The 13,109-nt window shown below is 37.8% G+C and overlaps 1 protein-coding gene across 2 annotated transcripts in view; it reads right to left on the minus strand.

Moving 5' to 3' along the window:
• The window catches only part of col5a1 (procollagen, type V, alpha 1), an 86,242-nt gene that overhangs the window by 21,875 nt on the left and 51,258 nt on the right, over window positions 1–13,109 (minus strand). For both annotated transcript variants that reach the window (XM_053478602.1, XM_053478601.1), the window contains exons 8-27: window positions 12,563–12,982; window positions 11,965–12,021; window positions 8,952–8,993; window positions 8,446–8,508; window positions 8,178–8,252; window positions 6,392–6,484; window positions 6,078–6,134; window positions 5,840–5,893; window positions 5,669–5,722; window positions 4,948–5,001; window positions 4,567–4,620; window positions 4,371–4,424; window positions 4,203–4,247; window positions 2,388–2,441; window positions 2,153–2,197; window positions 1,808–1,861; window positions 1,562–1,606; window positions 1,385–1,438; window positions 289–333; window positions 112–165 (exon numbers count right to left, since the gene is read on the minus strand). In XM_053478602.1, coding sequence (XP_053334577.1) covers window positions 112–165; window positions 289–333; window positions 1,385–1,438; window positions 1,562–1,606; window positions 1,808–1,861; window positions 2,153–2,197; window positions 2,388–2,441; window positions 4,203–4,247; window positions 4,371–4,424; window positions 4,567–4,620; window positions 4,948–5,001; window positions 5,669–5,722; window positions 5,840–5,893; window positions 6,078–6,134; window positions 6,392–6,484; window positions 8,178–8,252; window positions 8,446–8,508; window positions 8,952–8,993; window positions 11,965–12,021; window positions 12,563–12,982 — 1,473 coding nt within the window. The remainder of the gene's footprint in view (window positions 1–111; window positions 166–288; window positions 334–1,384; window positions 1,439–1,561; window positions 1,607–1,807; window positions 1,862–2,152; window positions 2,198–2,387; window positions 2,442–4,202; window positions 4,248–4,370; window positions 4,425–4,566; window positions 4,621–4,947; window positions 5,002–5,668; window positions 5,723–5,839; window positions 5,894–6,077; window positions 6,135–6,391; window positions 6,485–8,177; window positions 8,253–8,445; window positions 8,509–8,951; window positions 8,994–11,964; window positions 12,022–12,562; window positions 12,983–13,109) is intronic.

Here is a 13,109-nt window from a genome sequence, read left to right on the forward strand (position 1 = left end):
ATTACTGTCTGTAGCACAATTAATCAGAAGATAAAATTGTTTAGTTAAAAAAAAGTAAGTCAAAACATTGTAAGCGCAGTCCCTTCTAGAATTCATCACAAGAGCACTTACCTTCACGCCTCGCGGGCCAGGATATCCAATCGGTCCTTGTGCTCCAGGTGGTCCCTGAGAGCAAAAGAGGGAGAAGAAGAAAAAGAAGAGAAAAAAGTTGTATGTGATCATATCAGACTTTCAATCATCAAATAACAGAGAGATAGCAAATATAAACGTAAATTCGATTTTTCTTACCAGGTGACCTTTCTCACCAGATGGCCCTTCCTTTCCAGGGTGACCCTGTGTGTGTAGAAATGGTGAGAGATCATTAATTACACAAATATAATCAAAAATTTTATAGAATAAATATAAATCTCTCAGATGTGACATGAACTGCTGCAATATATATTGTGTAGACATTTAAACCAGAACAGTTTATAGATAAGTTAAATCATTAACAAATGGTTTATATGTAAATATTTTTACATGTTAATATGTTTATGAAGAAGAAGAAGAAGAATATTAAATTATTTGTCACATGTACTTTACAGCACAGTGAAATGTCTTTTTCGCATATCCCAATTAGGAAACTGGGGTCAGAGGGCAGGGTCAGCCAGCTTACAGCGCCCCTGGAGCAGATAGAGTTAAGTGCCTTGCTCAAGGGCTCAACAGTGGCAACTTGGCGATGCTGGGGCTCGAACCCCCAACCTTCCGATCAGTAACCCAGTAACCCACAGACTTAACCGACTGAGCCACCACTACCAATATATAACATATATGTAATAATAATTATAATAATATATAAGTTTAGTTTAAACATAGTTCATATATGTACTGTACATAACTACATAATTTTGAAACATATTCACATAGTTATATTAAATCCATGTACTTCCGTTTCTCTATATACGGGGTTGTTCAGGTCAAACCGGGAATTTTTATTGCGCACAATTAAAAAAAAAACTTTTATGAGAGGTAATAAAAAAAATACCTTCTTTTCTCTATATAATATCTTGCTACACTAATGCACTTATCCCAGTAATTCACTAGTGCTTGGATGCCCTCAAAGTAGAAAGTTTTCACAGTACGGCAAAGCCATGATCTGACTACCTGTTTTACGTCCTAAACACTGGCTAGGTAAGTCTAGGTTTGACTTAACCACCCCTCATATTATGTAGTCTTTATGTACTTTTTGTCATGTACTTTCTTATTTCGTTATCCTTAACTCTACAGCTGCTAAATGAAAAAGGCTGTTTCTTGTAAAATACTGTATAGTGTGTAAAGCTGCACCTTTGTGTGTGTGTGTGTGTGCGTGTGTGCGTGTGTGTGCGTGTGTGAATTTCATGCTGACCGGAGGTCCATCAGCTCCTGGCATGCCTGGTAAACCTGGTTTTCCTGTTGGACCCTGCAAAAATATTGAAATACGTAAAGGAATGATCCAGTCTTGTTCTCATTTCAGACTCTGTATTTATTCTTTTACCCATTGTTGATACTTGGAAACACACATAAACACACAGATACACATTACCTTCTCTCCTGGGGTTCCAATGGCTCCTTGAGGTCCTGGAAGTCCCTGTAAAGGAAATTTAAGGTTAGTTCAGTTACCTCATTTTATAAAAGAATGCTCTCTTCCACTTGAAAAACAAGTTTAGACACTAAGAGCATGAATGATCTTATGGATGCTAATTGAATAAAAAAATTGACTGGCTTGTAGAGAAACCAGCAGTGATCTGGTGATCATGCAGTTGGAGAGCAAACATGGTCTCACACTTACCTGAGCACCGGGGTTTCCTTGCTGTCCTGGTGGACCAGGCTCTCCTTGAGGCCCCTGAGAAAAACAAAAAGCTCTTTGTCCAATTCAAGAAAAGACCATAAACACTTGGCCAAAAGATCACAAAGCTTAACTACACACAGCAAGATGTAAATTGTCTTTATATATTAATTTAATCTCTCTCTCTCTCTTCCATTGTTTATATGTCTGATAATCATATGTGATCAAAAATTAGGCAGTTATAATTTATTACATTTATATTATACGTGAACATTAATATTATAGCTTTCTAAATGAATGGCATGTCATTCTTGTTCGTCTGTGTTTGTGTAAGTGAAACACGCTCACAATGTTTCCTTTTGGACCAGGATGGCCGTCCATTCCTGTCACACCCTGTGGACAAACAGTTCAGAACCTATAATCAGACCTTACTGAATTATAATAGTTTATTCATTTATTTTCAGTAACCACTTCATGGTGATTAAAGTTGTAATAATTGTAATTATAATTGTATCTGCCTACTTTATATATAGACTTAATTTAAAATGCACCGAAATGTTAGAAGACTCAATGAGAGACTTACCGGAGCTCCAGGAGATCCCTGCGGTCCTTTGGGCCCTAACAAACCACGAGGACCCTAAAATAATAAGAGAATAGGAGAATGTTTCAGTGAAAGTTAAGATGATAATGATTGCTCAGTGAAGGCTAATCATCATTTGTCACATAATTCAAATTCAATAATTTTCTGAAAAAAGTTATTATAAGATTTTTACATTTATACTCATAATGTACACTAATTTGACAACATTAATCTGACTGGAGCAGCCCCTGCTGGCTGTTGCATATAATTAGAAATGACTGTTTTATAGCTGCATAATTCTCTTCATACACCTGACTGACCTGTATTCGTATTAGTGCTGTAAACCATAAGGACTGTCTTGTCCTCATTCCAAGACTTACAATATACTAATAGTGGATACTCTGAAACTGTAGACTGTAATAATATATAATTAAATCATCTGGTGTCACTTAAAAAAAGATTTGAGTTTGTTTCCCCTAAATATTTTATCTGCTTAGAGAATGAGCAATAAATCTAATTAAATATAATAAATAAATAATAATAATAATAATAATAATAATAATAAAAATAATAATAATAACTCACACATTAAATCTGTCTCATCAGAGTCACATAAATACTTTTGCAGAACTTACAAGCCTTTAGGCAAACATGAATAGGCTCCTAAGGCCTTGATATTTAGAAGCCAAAATCTAAATTTTAGGACCCAAAATGTAAGTCTTTTATAACATAAGAAGGTGAAATCATGTAGCCACAGTGATTGAAACTGGACTTGTGAGTACAAGAAACTTCAGGAGCTCTGCTCTTTTAGCTTTATCTGATGATACAGTAATTAAGAAGTTTCACTGTAAGAGGTGAAACTAACCAGCACAAAGAGAACTTTAAAAAGTATAATGTACATCTGGACATAACCTGGAGCTCACACAAGATCTGGCATCAATTTCACACAGTATTTAGTGCTATCAATGACAATTTCTTATTAATGTAGTCAATAATAGCAATTTGTATAGAATCAACATATTTTGTGATTAATAATTAATGAATATTACATAGGCTATTAATCTGCATAACATTACTCTTTTAAGTAATGACAGGAGCTATCTTTTATCTTTTAAATTAACCCAAGTTACACGCATTTCAATATTATGTAAAGTAAGCACTTCGGTCGCTGCTACTGTGGAAAATCAAAAATCAAAATACAGAGGATATATAAAGAATAAAAAGCAAAGGATCCTGTCATTACTAAGTGATACGCTATGGAGTGGAACTATAACTGGGTTAAAGGTGCTGTGCTGGTCGACCACTAGATAAAACAAATCGCAAAGAGTTACATAAACAAATTTTAAATAATATTTTTAGGCCTTTTATGCAACACATTAGCAGCAACCTCATTACCCCCCTTATCTGAACCAAACACTCAGCAATCAGCATCACCAGTATACCAATCACAGGCCTTACCATCTGTCATTATTTGCACCTGTTGCTGACAAGGTTCATGTTAGAGACTGCATAGTGAACTTCACTAGCTCCAAGAATTCAGCAAATTTGCAAAGGTACTTCAAGGATTTACAATACACGCTTTAAACATAACTAAGACCGACTATCTCTCACTATTACTCCTGTAGAACTGGTTTGTAATTAATACCTTGTAAAATACCTTGTACAGGGCTTTACAGTTATGCAGTTTGAAATCCTGTGTTTTTCTCTGGGCTTGGTGTTTGTTCAGATTTATCATTATAATAAATGCGGTAGAGTATACCATCATTGTCTGCCTCTCATAAATTGTGTGTGTATGTGTGCGATTAGATTAGAACTCACTGGTTCGCCAGGCAGACCCCTAGGTCCAACCTCACCATCGTCTCCCTGGCACATACAAAAGACATTAATGGTTAAAAAGTTGCAGTTGTGAAAGATAAAGGGATGCAGAAAGAAAAAAGATAATGGTGGCAGAGGTGAAGGAGAAAACATAAAAGACAAATTTCTCACTCTTTCTCCGTCCTCTCCAGAAGGTCCAGGGGGGCCTTGAGGTCCAGGCTCACCCTAAAAAAATCCAAAAAAACGATTCATAAACTTCATTTGTGTTTAATAAAAGACTAGAAACTTGAAGACAATGTTATGAAGCAAAATTTGTAAATATAATAATAATAATAATAATAATAATAAGCAATAACTTGTCACTTACCCTATGTCCCTTTTCTCCAGGTAATCCAGCAAGGCCATCAAAACCTCTGTCTCCCTGCATAACACACACGCACACAAAGTGGATCAGTAGGAAAAGCTTGCAAGTGCAATTTCCTGTCTACGAATGGTAAAAGCCACCCAAAAACAATCCCTCAACTTGCAATTTCAACTTGTCAACTTGGGATAGTCTCCTAAACTATCAGTTCCAGATGAGTTAATATATAGCAAACCAATAAGACTTACCATACTGTTTTGAAAAATAAATCATCAAAGTTCAACAGAATTTGTTTGTGTGTGTGTGTGTGTGTGTCTGTGTGTGTGTGTGTGTGTGTGTGTGTGTGTGTAACGTATATAATATACAGAATAATGTGTTTGTGTTTACCTTTGGTCCAGTTTGTCCAGGCATGCCTCTGGCTCCATCTGCTCCAGGGCGACCCTGGAAACAAATAGACACACAAGACGTGCATAAAAAGCCTAACACATACACTAATATGTTAGGGATATTAGTGACTGTGTGAGGAATATATGCTAACATGAGGGATATTAGCGACTGTGTGGGGGTTATAAGCGACTGTGTGAGGGATATATGCTAACATGAGGAATATTAGCGACTGTGTGGGGGTTATTAGCAACTGTGCAAGAAATATTAGTGAATGTAAGACATGTTATTGACTCTGTAAGGCAACTGCTTGAGTGATACTACTTAATATAAGGGTCATTTGCGACTTTGTGAGGGATATTAATGACTGTATGAAAAATATTTGTTAATTTAATGAACATTAGCCACTCTGTGAGCAATACTAGTGGTTGTGGAAGAGATATTAGTTAATGTGTAAGGGACTTTATGGCTTTGCAGAGGATTTTAGTGTGATTATATAAAACAACAGTGGGATGTGACAATATGTGGAACAAAACTGTATATAAATGGCATCAGAGCTTGTATAAGGGATATTATGGTGTTGTGGAAGATAGTGCTGGTGTGAGGAATACTACTTTTTTTGGAAGAATATTAGTGATTGTGCAGGTGGAAAAAAATTATTCCTATCAAAATAAATTGTAAAATAAACTGCAAAAGTGATTTTTTAAAAACTAAATATACTTACTCTTCTACCAGGCTTTCCAGGAGGGCCAATGGAACCCATTGGACCACGAAGACCCTGCACACACACACACACACACACACACACACACACACACACACACACACACTTGTTTCAGAATTCCATAGTACACCAGACATTGGGGTTAATTATGGACAATATAGTAGCACACACCTGTTGTCCCTGCTCTCCAGATTCACCTTTAATTCCAGTCAAACCAGGAGGACCCTAAAAAAGGAAAATTAAATAATATAGAAATCAGCAAAATTCAATTCAATTCAATTCAATTTTATTTGTATAGCGCTTTTAGCAATTTTCATTGCCGCAAAGCAGCTTTACACAGTCAAGATAGCATTGAAAAAAAAATTATAATAAAAAAAAGAGCGAAGGGAAAAACAGGAATGAACCATACCAGAGGTCCAGGACGACCAGTCAAGCCCATTGGACCAGTTGGACCTCTCATTGCCAGCTATATGGAATACAGACAAAACACTGATAAGTGTGTGAAAGTATGTGTATGAACTGAAATAAACATGGTGTGCTTTCAGAACAAAATAGCTGCTCTGACAAGGCCCTGGACTTTTATGAAGTTCTGGCTAGCAGCTTGGCACATACTATTCTTTAGTGAAGTACAAAATGTTCTCGTACCAAGATTTGCTTTAATATTGCTGATTATGTATCTGATTAAAAGTGTGTGTGTGTGTGTGTGTGTGTGTGTGTGCATACTCTGGCCTGCTGCATAATGGCCTGCATCTGAGCCTCTTGGGCAGAAACTGCAGGGCCTTTATGGCCACCATCTCCCCCTGAGGCCATCCGGAACTAGAGAGAGACAGAGAGAAAGAGAGAAAATAGTATTAATTATTTATTAAGATATTATTATTACTATAAACATGCAATAAGTTGCAAACTACAAAAAAATAAACACTTTATTGCAGACCTGCCTGAAGTTTCTATCTATGTACTAGTGCTGCCACCTGGTGGCTGAATAGGATCACTACTATTTTGGGATTGCAGGATGTGCTCGATTAGAGTTCCAGATGACCATTTTTATTTTCCATAATTAAATAAAATTAATACAATTAAATCAAACCGAACCCACGACGGCCTCATGAATCAGCACTGAATTTGTTCTATTTAATCAGATGTTAATCTGATTGAATGCTTATCCTAAGAGTGACCCAGAGTACTGAAGTCGGACATGCTAAATTTATTTTAATTTAAATACGTATCACGTTTGTAAGCATATAAGGTGGTTTATTATATTCTGTCTTGCTGTATTACCTTGATAAATAATTAACACAATTTACTGGAGACATGATGTAACAGAATGGGTGAAAACAAATTCAAAATGAATCCTGGCCCGAGATAATAACCGAAATGATTTCAGTATACTATCATTATTATTATCATCATCTTTGGATCACATATCACAGCCATAGCCCTAGTGTGATATACACTAAAAGCAGAATGAAGCTAATAAATGTCAAGATTATTTAAAAAGGTAAACACATTTACAACACAGATCAGCCAAAATATTTGAACCATCAACAGTAAAATCACCTAGATTTTGGGTCCCTTGTGCCACTATCCAGAGTGTCACATGGCTGCTTGGTTGGATTGGGATCTGGAAAGTTTGGAGGCCAGGTCAGTGGTCTTTTCTGCTAGGCCAAAGTGCAGTAGGTTGTGGTGCACTAGGTGTGGGTACCTTTCTCTCAAGTCCAACTTAGACTTTGTGGCAATTTGTGCTGTATTAGCTTTTCTGTGGGATCAGGCTGGACAAGCCTGTTTTTCTTTACAGGCATTAATAAAATTGGGTGACCATGATCCTGTTCCCAGTTTACTGGTATAAAATTGATAATTAGTGTTATTCAATATCCTGTTGGTGTTGTTAATGATCGGCTGATCGGTGTATTTGCCATAAAACATTAGTCTCTTATCAAACCGAGAGGCTATTTCAAGATTACCAGTGCAACTCTATCAGGTGTAAATCAATCGCATGGCTGCATGGAATTGTTCTGAAGGAATATACAGGATATGAATTTTTTTCTCAGTGTGTTGTTTTTCTTTTTTTTTTTGGCTATGATTGCCTTGTGGAAAATTGCCACATTCCTAGTTTGATGTTGCATCTGTATCTGGGCAATAATTATGTAATAAACTCATTTTCCCAGATGTTGTCACTAATTTCCCACTTATTAGGAAGCTGTCTTCTATTGCACAACAGCTTCCAACAGGGGACAGCAAAGACGATGACGTCATCGCCATCTCCCCTTTCTGCGTGCTCATGGCTGTGGCACTGAGTACAGTATGTGATCTTCTGAGAATAAGGCAAACGGTTTTCTTCTGCACCTTCCAAGAGCTCCTTTTACAATTTTTAGTATATCATGCTGACAAGACAGACTTTACTCTAGCTGGCACTCCTCCGAGTGGTTACACAGTGTAACATCCGCATGCTTTCTAGGAAAAACCTGTCCAAACCTGTTAACCAATTGGTCTGTGATTGTATTTTACATACAGGCAGCATCAGGACGGTCCCTGGAGGTCCTGGCAGTCCATCAGCTCCAGGAAGACCAGGGCGACCAGGAGGGCCCTAGATTAAATAAAGGATTGTGAGTGATATAATGAGACACTACTTAATATTAAGGAGGAATTAAAACGAGGGTCCCTGTGTCAGTTAGTGTCTATTCCTATTATTACAGAAACCTGTAACATGGTTCAGTTGATGAGTTGATGATAACAGATATTACTGTTCACATATATAAAATGCTGCTGTAGTTACTCACCCTCTCTCCTGGATCTCCTGGAGAGCCTGGGGCTCCTGATGTTCCTGGAGGACCAGGGAGACCCTACACATAAATTGGACAAATGTCATATATACATAAACACACAAACAAACACTTGAAGATTTAGGTTGATTTTCCTTTCTTTTACTCTCTGAGGTCAACTCACAATTCAACCTATGACACTATGTGGAGAGAGAGAGAGAGAGAGAGATAGGGTAGAGAGGTGAGAGAAAGAGAGAAAGAAAGAGAGAGAGAGAGAGAGAGAGAGAGAGAAAGTGATAACTGTATTTAATTTATGCACGTCGTCATTCTCTTCTCCCAATGCTGTGATGGTGCCAAAGTCAACCCTGTGTGTGTGCGAGTTCTCCTTTGTAAATTCTCAAAGCATGTGTAGAATAGAAAAGGAATCGTGGTTTGCTTTAGTAATTATGCAGCTTTGCTCAAACGTAAGCTTACCGACGTAGACACACATGCACACACAAAATAAAACATTCAGACAGACTTACAGTTGGGCCCTCAGGACCAGGGGGGCCCTCCACCAACATTCCCTGAGAGAGAGAGAGAGAGAGAGAAAGAGAGAGAGAGAGAGAGAGAGAGAGAGAGAGAAAGAGGGAGAGAGAGAGAGAGAGAGAGAGAAAGAGGGAGAGAGACAGAGATTGATCAACAAAAGCCTCGTCACTACTCACAATTCAGTTGATTTTAAAAGACAGACAGCGGAGTGCAAGTTAAGACAACACCAAATGATTCATGAACAGTATGAATAATATATGGAGCTGGCTGGTAGACGTTATGGGATAAGATTTAGAGCCTTGAATACATGAGGTCAAGGGTAGCTTAGAGTTTAAGGCATTGGACTATGGTTTGAAAGATGCCAGGTTCAAATCCCGTAACCCGTATCCTGTAAGTTGGGCCCTTAAGCAAGACCCTTAACCCTCAACTGCTCAGATGTAGAATGAGATAAAAATGTAAGTCGCTCTAGATAAATGTAAATACTTCAAGGCTCTGTGTGATGGTAAACATGTCTGGGCGCTTTGTTCTCTATTTTGAAGTGCATTTTCAAAAACACAGGCATATTCACATTTTATTTGCCACTTTATCTGTTTTATATATAGATAAATTGTCAAATATTGATATTTATTCTTTGCTTCCTGATCCTTTTTACATTAAATTATTTGTATATTGAGTAGCAGCCTAATATCATACTGAGAATGTATTGAGGACTTCATGTATTCCTTCCAGTCAGAGTGTATGGTCTATTTTGCTTCCTAAAACTAAATTGCTATTGCACTGTAGGGCCTCAAACTCACAATCTCCTAAAGATGGAGTAAATGCATTTCTGTTGTGCAATTCAGTAGCCCCTGCACCTCTCCAAATTTGTTTTAATACACCACTTTAGGTACCAGTTAAAATAGCACTTGATACTGTACCACAGTAGTACACGGCAGATCCTAATAATGACTGAGGAAAAAAATGACCAAACAAAGGCATGAGCATATATCAACAAACTATGGCTTTAATGATTTCATGGTAATTTTAATGATGCCATGACAAAACTTGATCCAGTGGCCTGGGGTTTGGCCAATTCAGCCAGTACAGAATCACAGATGAAATACAGGAGAAAAGCAGATGGAGAATGGGGCATGGTGAGTTGACCATCTGGATGTGATTCCAGTGCTCTATGGAACAATGAATAGGCCCGAAAGTGATCTGTGACCCAATGATGGGGACATGCCACTGGCCAAAATGGGAAATGGTTTTGGTGAGAATGGACATTCTTTAAGAATGGGGGAATTTGTGTGTTTTGTATGTGTGTGTGTGTGTGTGTGTGTGTGTGTGTGTGTGTGTGTGTGTGTGTGTATGTGTGCGCGCGCACATTTGGACACAGTTAAATACAAATAACATAATATTAAATGATCAAATGCCTGGCCAGCAAGTTATAGACGGGTGTGGCTGTGTGGATGAAAAGCATTCCTCTGATTTCAGCATCACTGCACAAAGAAAAACATTTAATAACAGCCAGAATGTGTGTATGGGACACGGTGACATTTGTTTGAAAAAACACAGCTGTTCAGCATCACCAGTCGCATTTACCAGGGACAGCAAGATAAACAAATGAGACAGAGGTGGTGGGGCTGAGAGAGAGAGAGAGAGAGAGAGAGAGAGAGAGAGACTGGGGGAAAGGCAGGCTGTTAAGAGGCCGAATGAGAAAAGAAGAGGTTTCCACTGCATGTAATTAATTACAGTCTGCAGTCTGGACTGTTTCATATTCCAGCAAACCAGCAGAGCTGAACTAACCATAACCACATTTGCTTGATTGAACTCCACATGGTGTGAGTCAAACTCAAAAGAAAACTTTAGGAATTATTTCAGTGTTAATTTTGCATGCATTTTTTACTCCCCACGTGCCCAACGGGAGAATCTGTAACTCTTCTGATTCTGTTCTTTTTCTGAAACGTGTTTACATATGCCATATTAAAGTTCTCACAATATCAACAGAATGCGGTTAACCCTTTTGAACCTTCATCACTTAGAAACATCTGCAGGACTAACACATTTAGAAAAAAAACCTGCTGTATAAACAGTAAACTTATAGAGCAAATAATATCCATACAATGCGATTAACTGTGCTACCCTGCATATCTGCACAGTAAATAAACATTTATCTCATAATATAATACAGGGGGGGCTCAAGTCAAACTGGGAATAATATAAATACAGTTATAAGAGTAAAAAGTAGCTTTATTTCTCTAAATGATTCCCTCCTTCATTAATGCACTTATCCCTGTGTTTCACTAGTACTTGGTTACCTTCAAGGTGGTCCAAACTAGTATAAAAGGCTTGGAGTGAGGTCAGGACTATATGGGGGATATGACAATAAATCCTGCAGACTTCCTTTTAGATAAACCCTATGACCTTCTCCAGATTGGTATGCCTCAAGTGTTTTTTTTTTCTCTGACAAAAGCTGTAGCCTGCTGAATTTCTACCTACAAACAGGAAAAAAATTATAATCAAAAAAAAAAAAAAAAAAAGACATAAACTGGCAGAACAGCTTCAATGCTCTTACTCAAAACAGTTATTGAGAATAGATACTGAGAGCTACTGAACAGCAGTAGCAACAATATTTACTATTAACTGGAGTAATGAAGTGCAGTTAAACATATTTCAAACATAAATACAGGAAATTCTCAGCTGGGTTTCTGTTCTTCTTTTTCTTTCTCTGAATTGTGTTTATGGTTGAATATATGCATCCACATCTAGGGATTTGGCAGATGCCCTTATTTACAGAGCGACTTACATTTAAAAAAAAAATCTCATTATACTCATTATGCATCTGAGCAACTGAGGGTTAAGGGCCTTGCTCAAGGGCCCAACAGTGGCAACTTGGTGGTTGTTGGATTTGAATCTGGGATCTTTCGAACCGTAGTCCAATGCCTTAACCACTGAGTGTACAGGAGGTATCCATATGCTACGGGAATCGGGATCAGGCTGGGGGGATTTTATTAGATGGCAGACACTTACTGGTTCAATGATGGCTGGCTCTCCTTTCTGTCCCTTCTCTCCTCTTGACCCTTCCACCTTCATAGACAAAAACATTAGTTTAAACTACTCAAAGACACACAACCACACTTCCAGAAAACAACAATGTACACTTAACATTCTCGCAAGCTGGTATCTTGAAGTAACATTGCGTTCTAAGCTATATCTTGCGACAGTATCTACCTGGTATGATATAAAGTTTGCATGTACTGGTTCAAGCAGTGTTGTAATGTTTACAGTCTAGCATGATGAACAATAACTTGGTGCTTTGTTTGTAGAATATGGTGTTGTTTAATCTATGTTACTCTTAAACAGTTAAACTGTAGCATTTGTTTAACACCAAATAAACTGATCAGTTTATAGTATAGTTATGTATATATATAATCTATAATCATTATATTAAAATAATATATTATATTATAATATGGCTCTTAGTAGTTATGTTTAGATTGGACTGCATTTACATAAATCTTAAATCTGCAACAAATCCATACAAAATCGGCACATGGGAGACGTTTTGTAAGCTTGTGCTTGTGCTTAATTAAAATACTGGAGGGTTATGACCTGTTGTGAGCGCTACCTGGTAACTGTCCGTCTCAGCAGGCAAAACTTTTTCTTCGACTTCACCGTAATAGTCTTTGTAATCAGAGTAAACCTTGTCCAGGTCAGAGTCGGTGAGACCTGTGATGGTATCTTCCTTAAATGAATCCGGGTCTGTATAATCATCAATATTCTCTTCTGTAAATTTTCTCTCGGATGTTTCCACGCCCAGATCAGTCCCGGCGCTAGTAGACACACCACCAGCCCCAGCTGAACTGCTCACAGACTCGGAACCAACTCCAGCAGAAACAGAGCCGCCGCTCACTGAGGATGATTCGCTCCCAACAGAAACAGTTCCACTCCCAACAGAAGTAGATGCACCTTGGCCAGTAGTGCCCTCACCCTCACCATAAGTATCAGTGTACTCACCATAGGTATCATAGTTATCATAATTATCCTCCTACAAACAGAGACAAAAGTCACATAACAATAGATAATGGAGAATAATAAATTTAAAGAAATTGTTGTTTTGCTGCATCTGTTATTAGTTGTGTGACCAACCCCTACTTAGTTAATGATTCTCTTCA

Source organism: Clarias gariepinus, chromosome 19, assembly GCF_024256425.1.
Source record: "Clarias gariepinus isolate MV-2021 ecotype Netherlands chromosome 19, CGAR_prim_01v2, whole genome shotgun sequence".
Lineage (NCBI taxonomy): Eukaryota > Metazoa > Chordata > Actinopteri > Siluriformes > Clariidae > Clarias > Clarias gariepinus.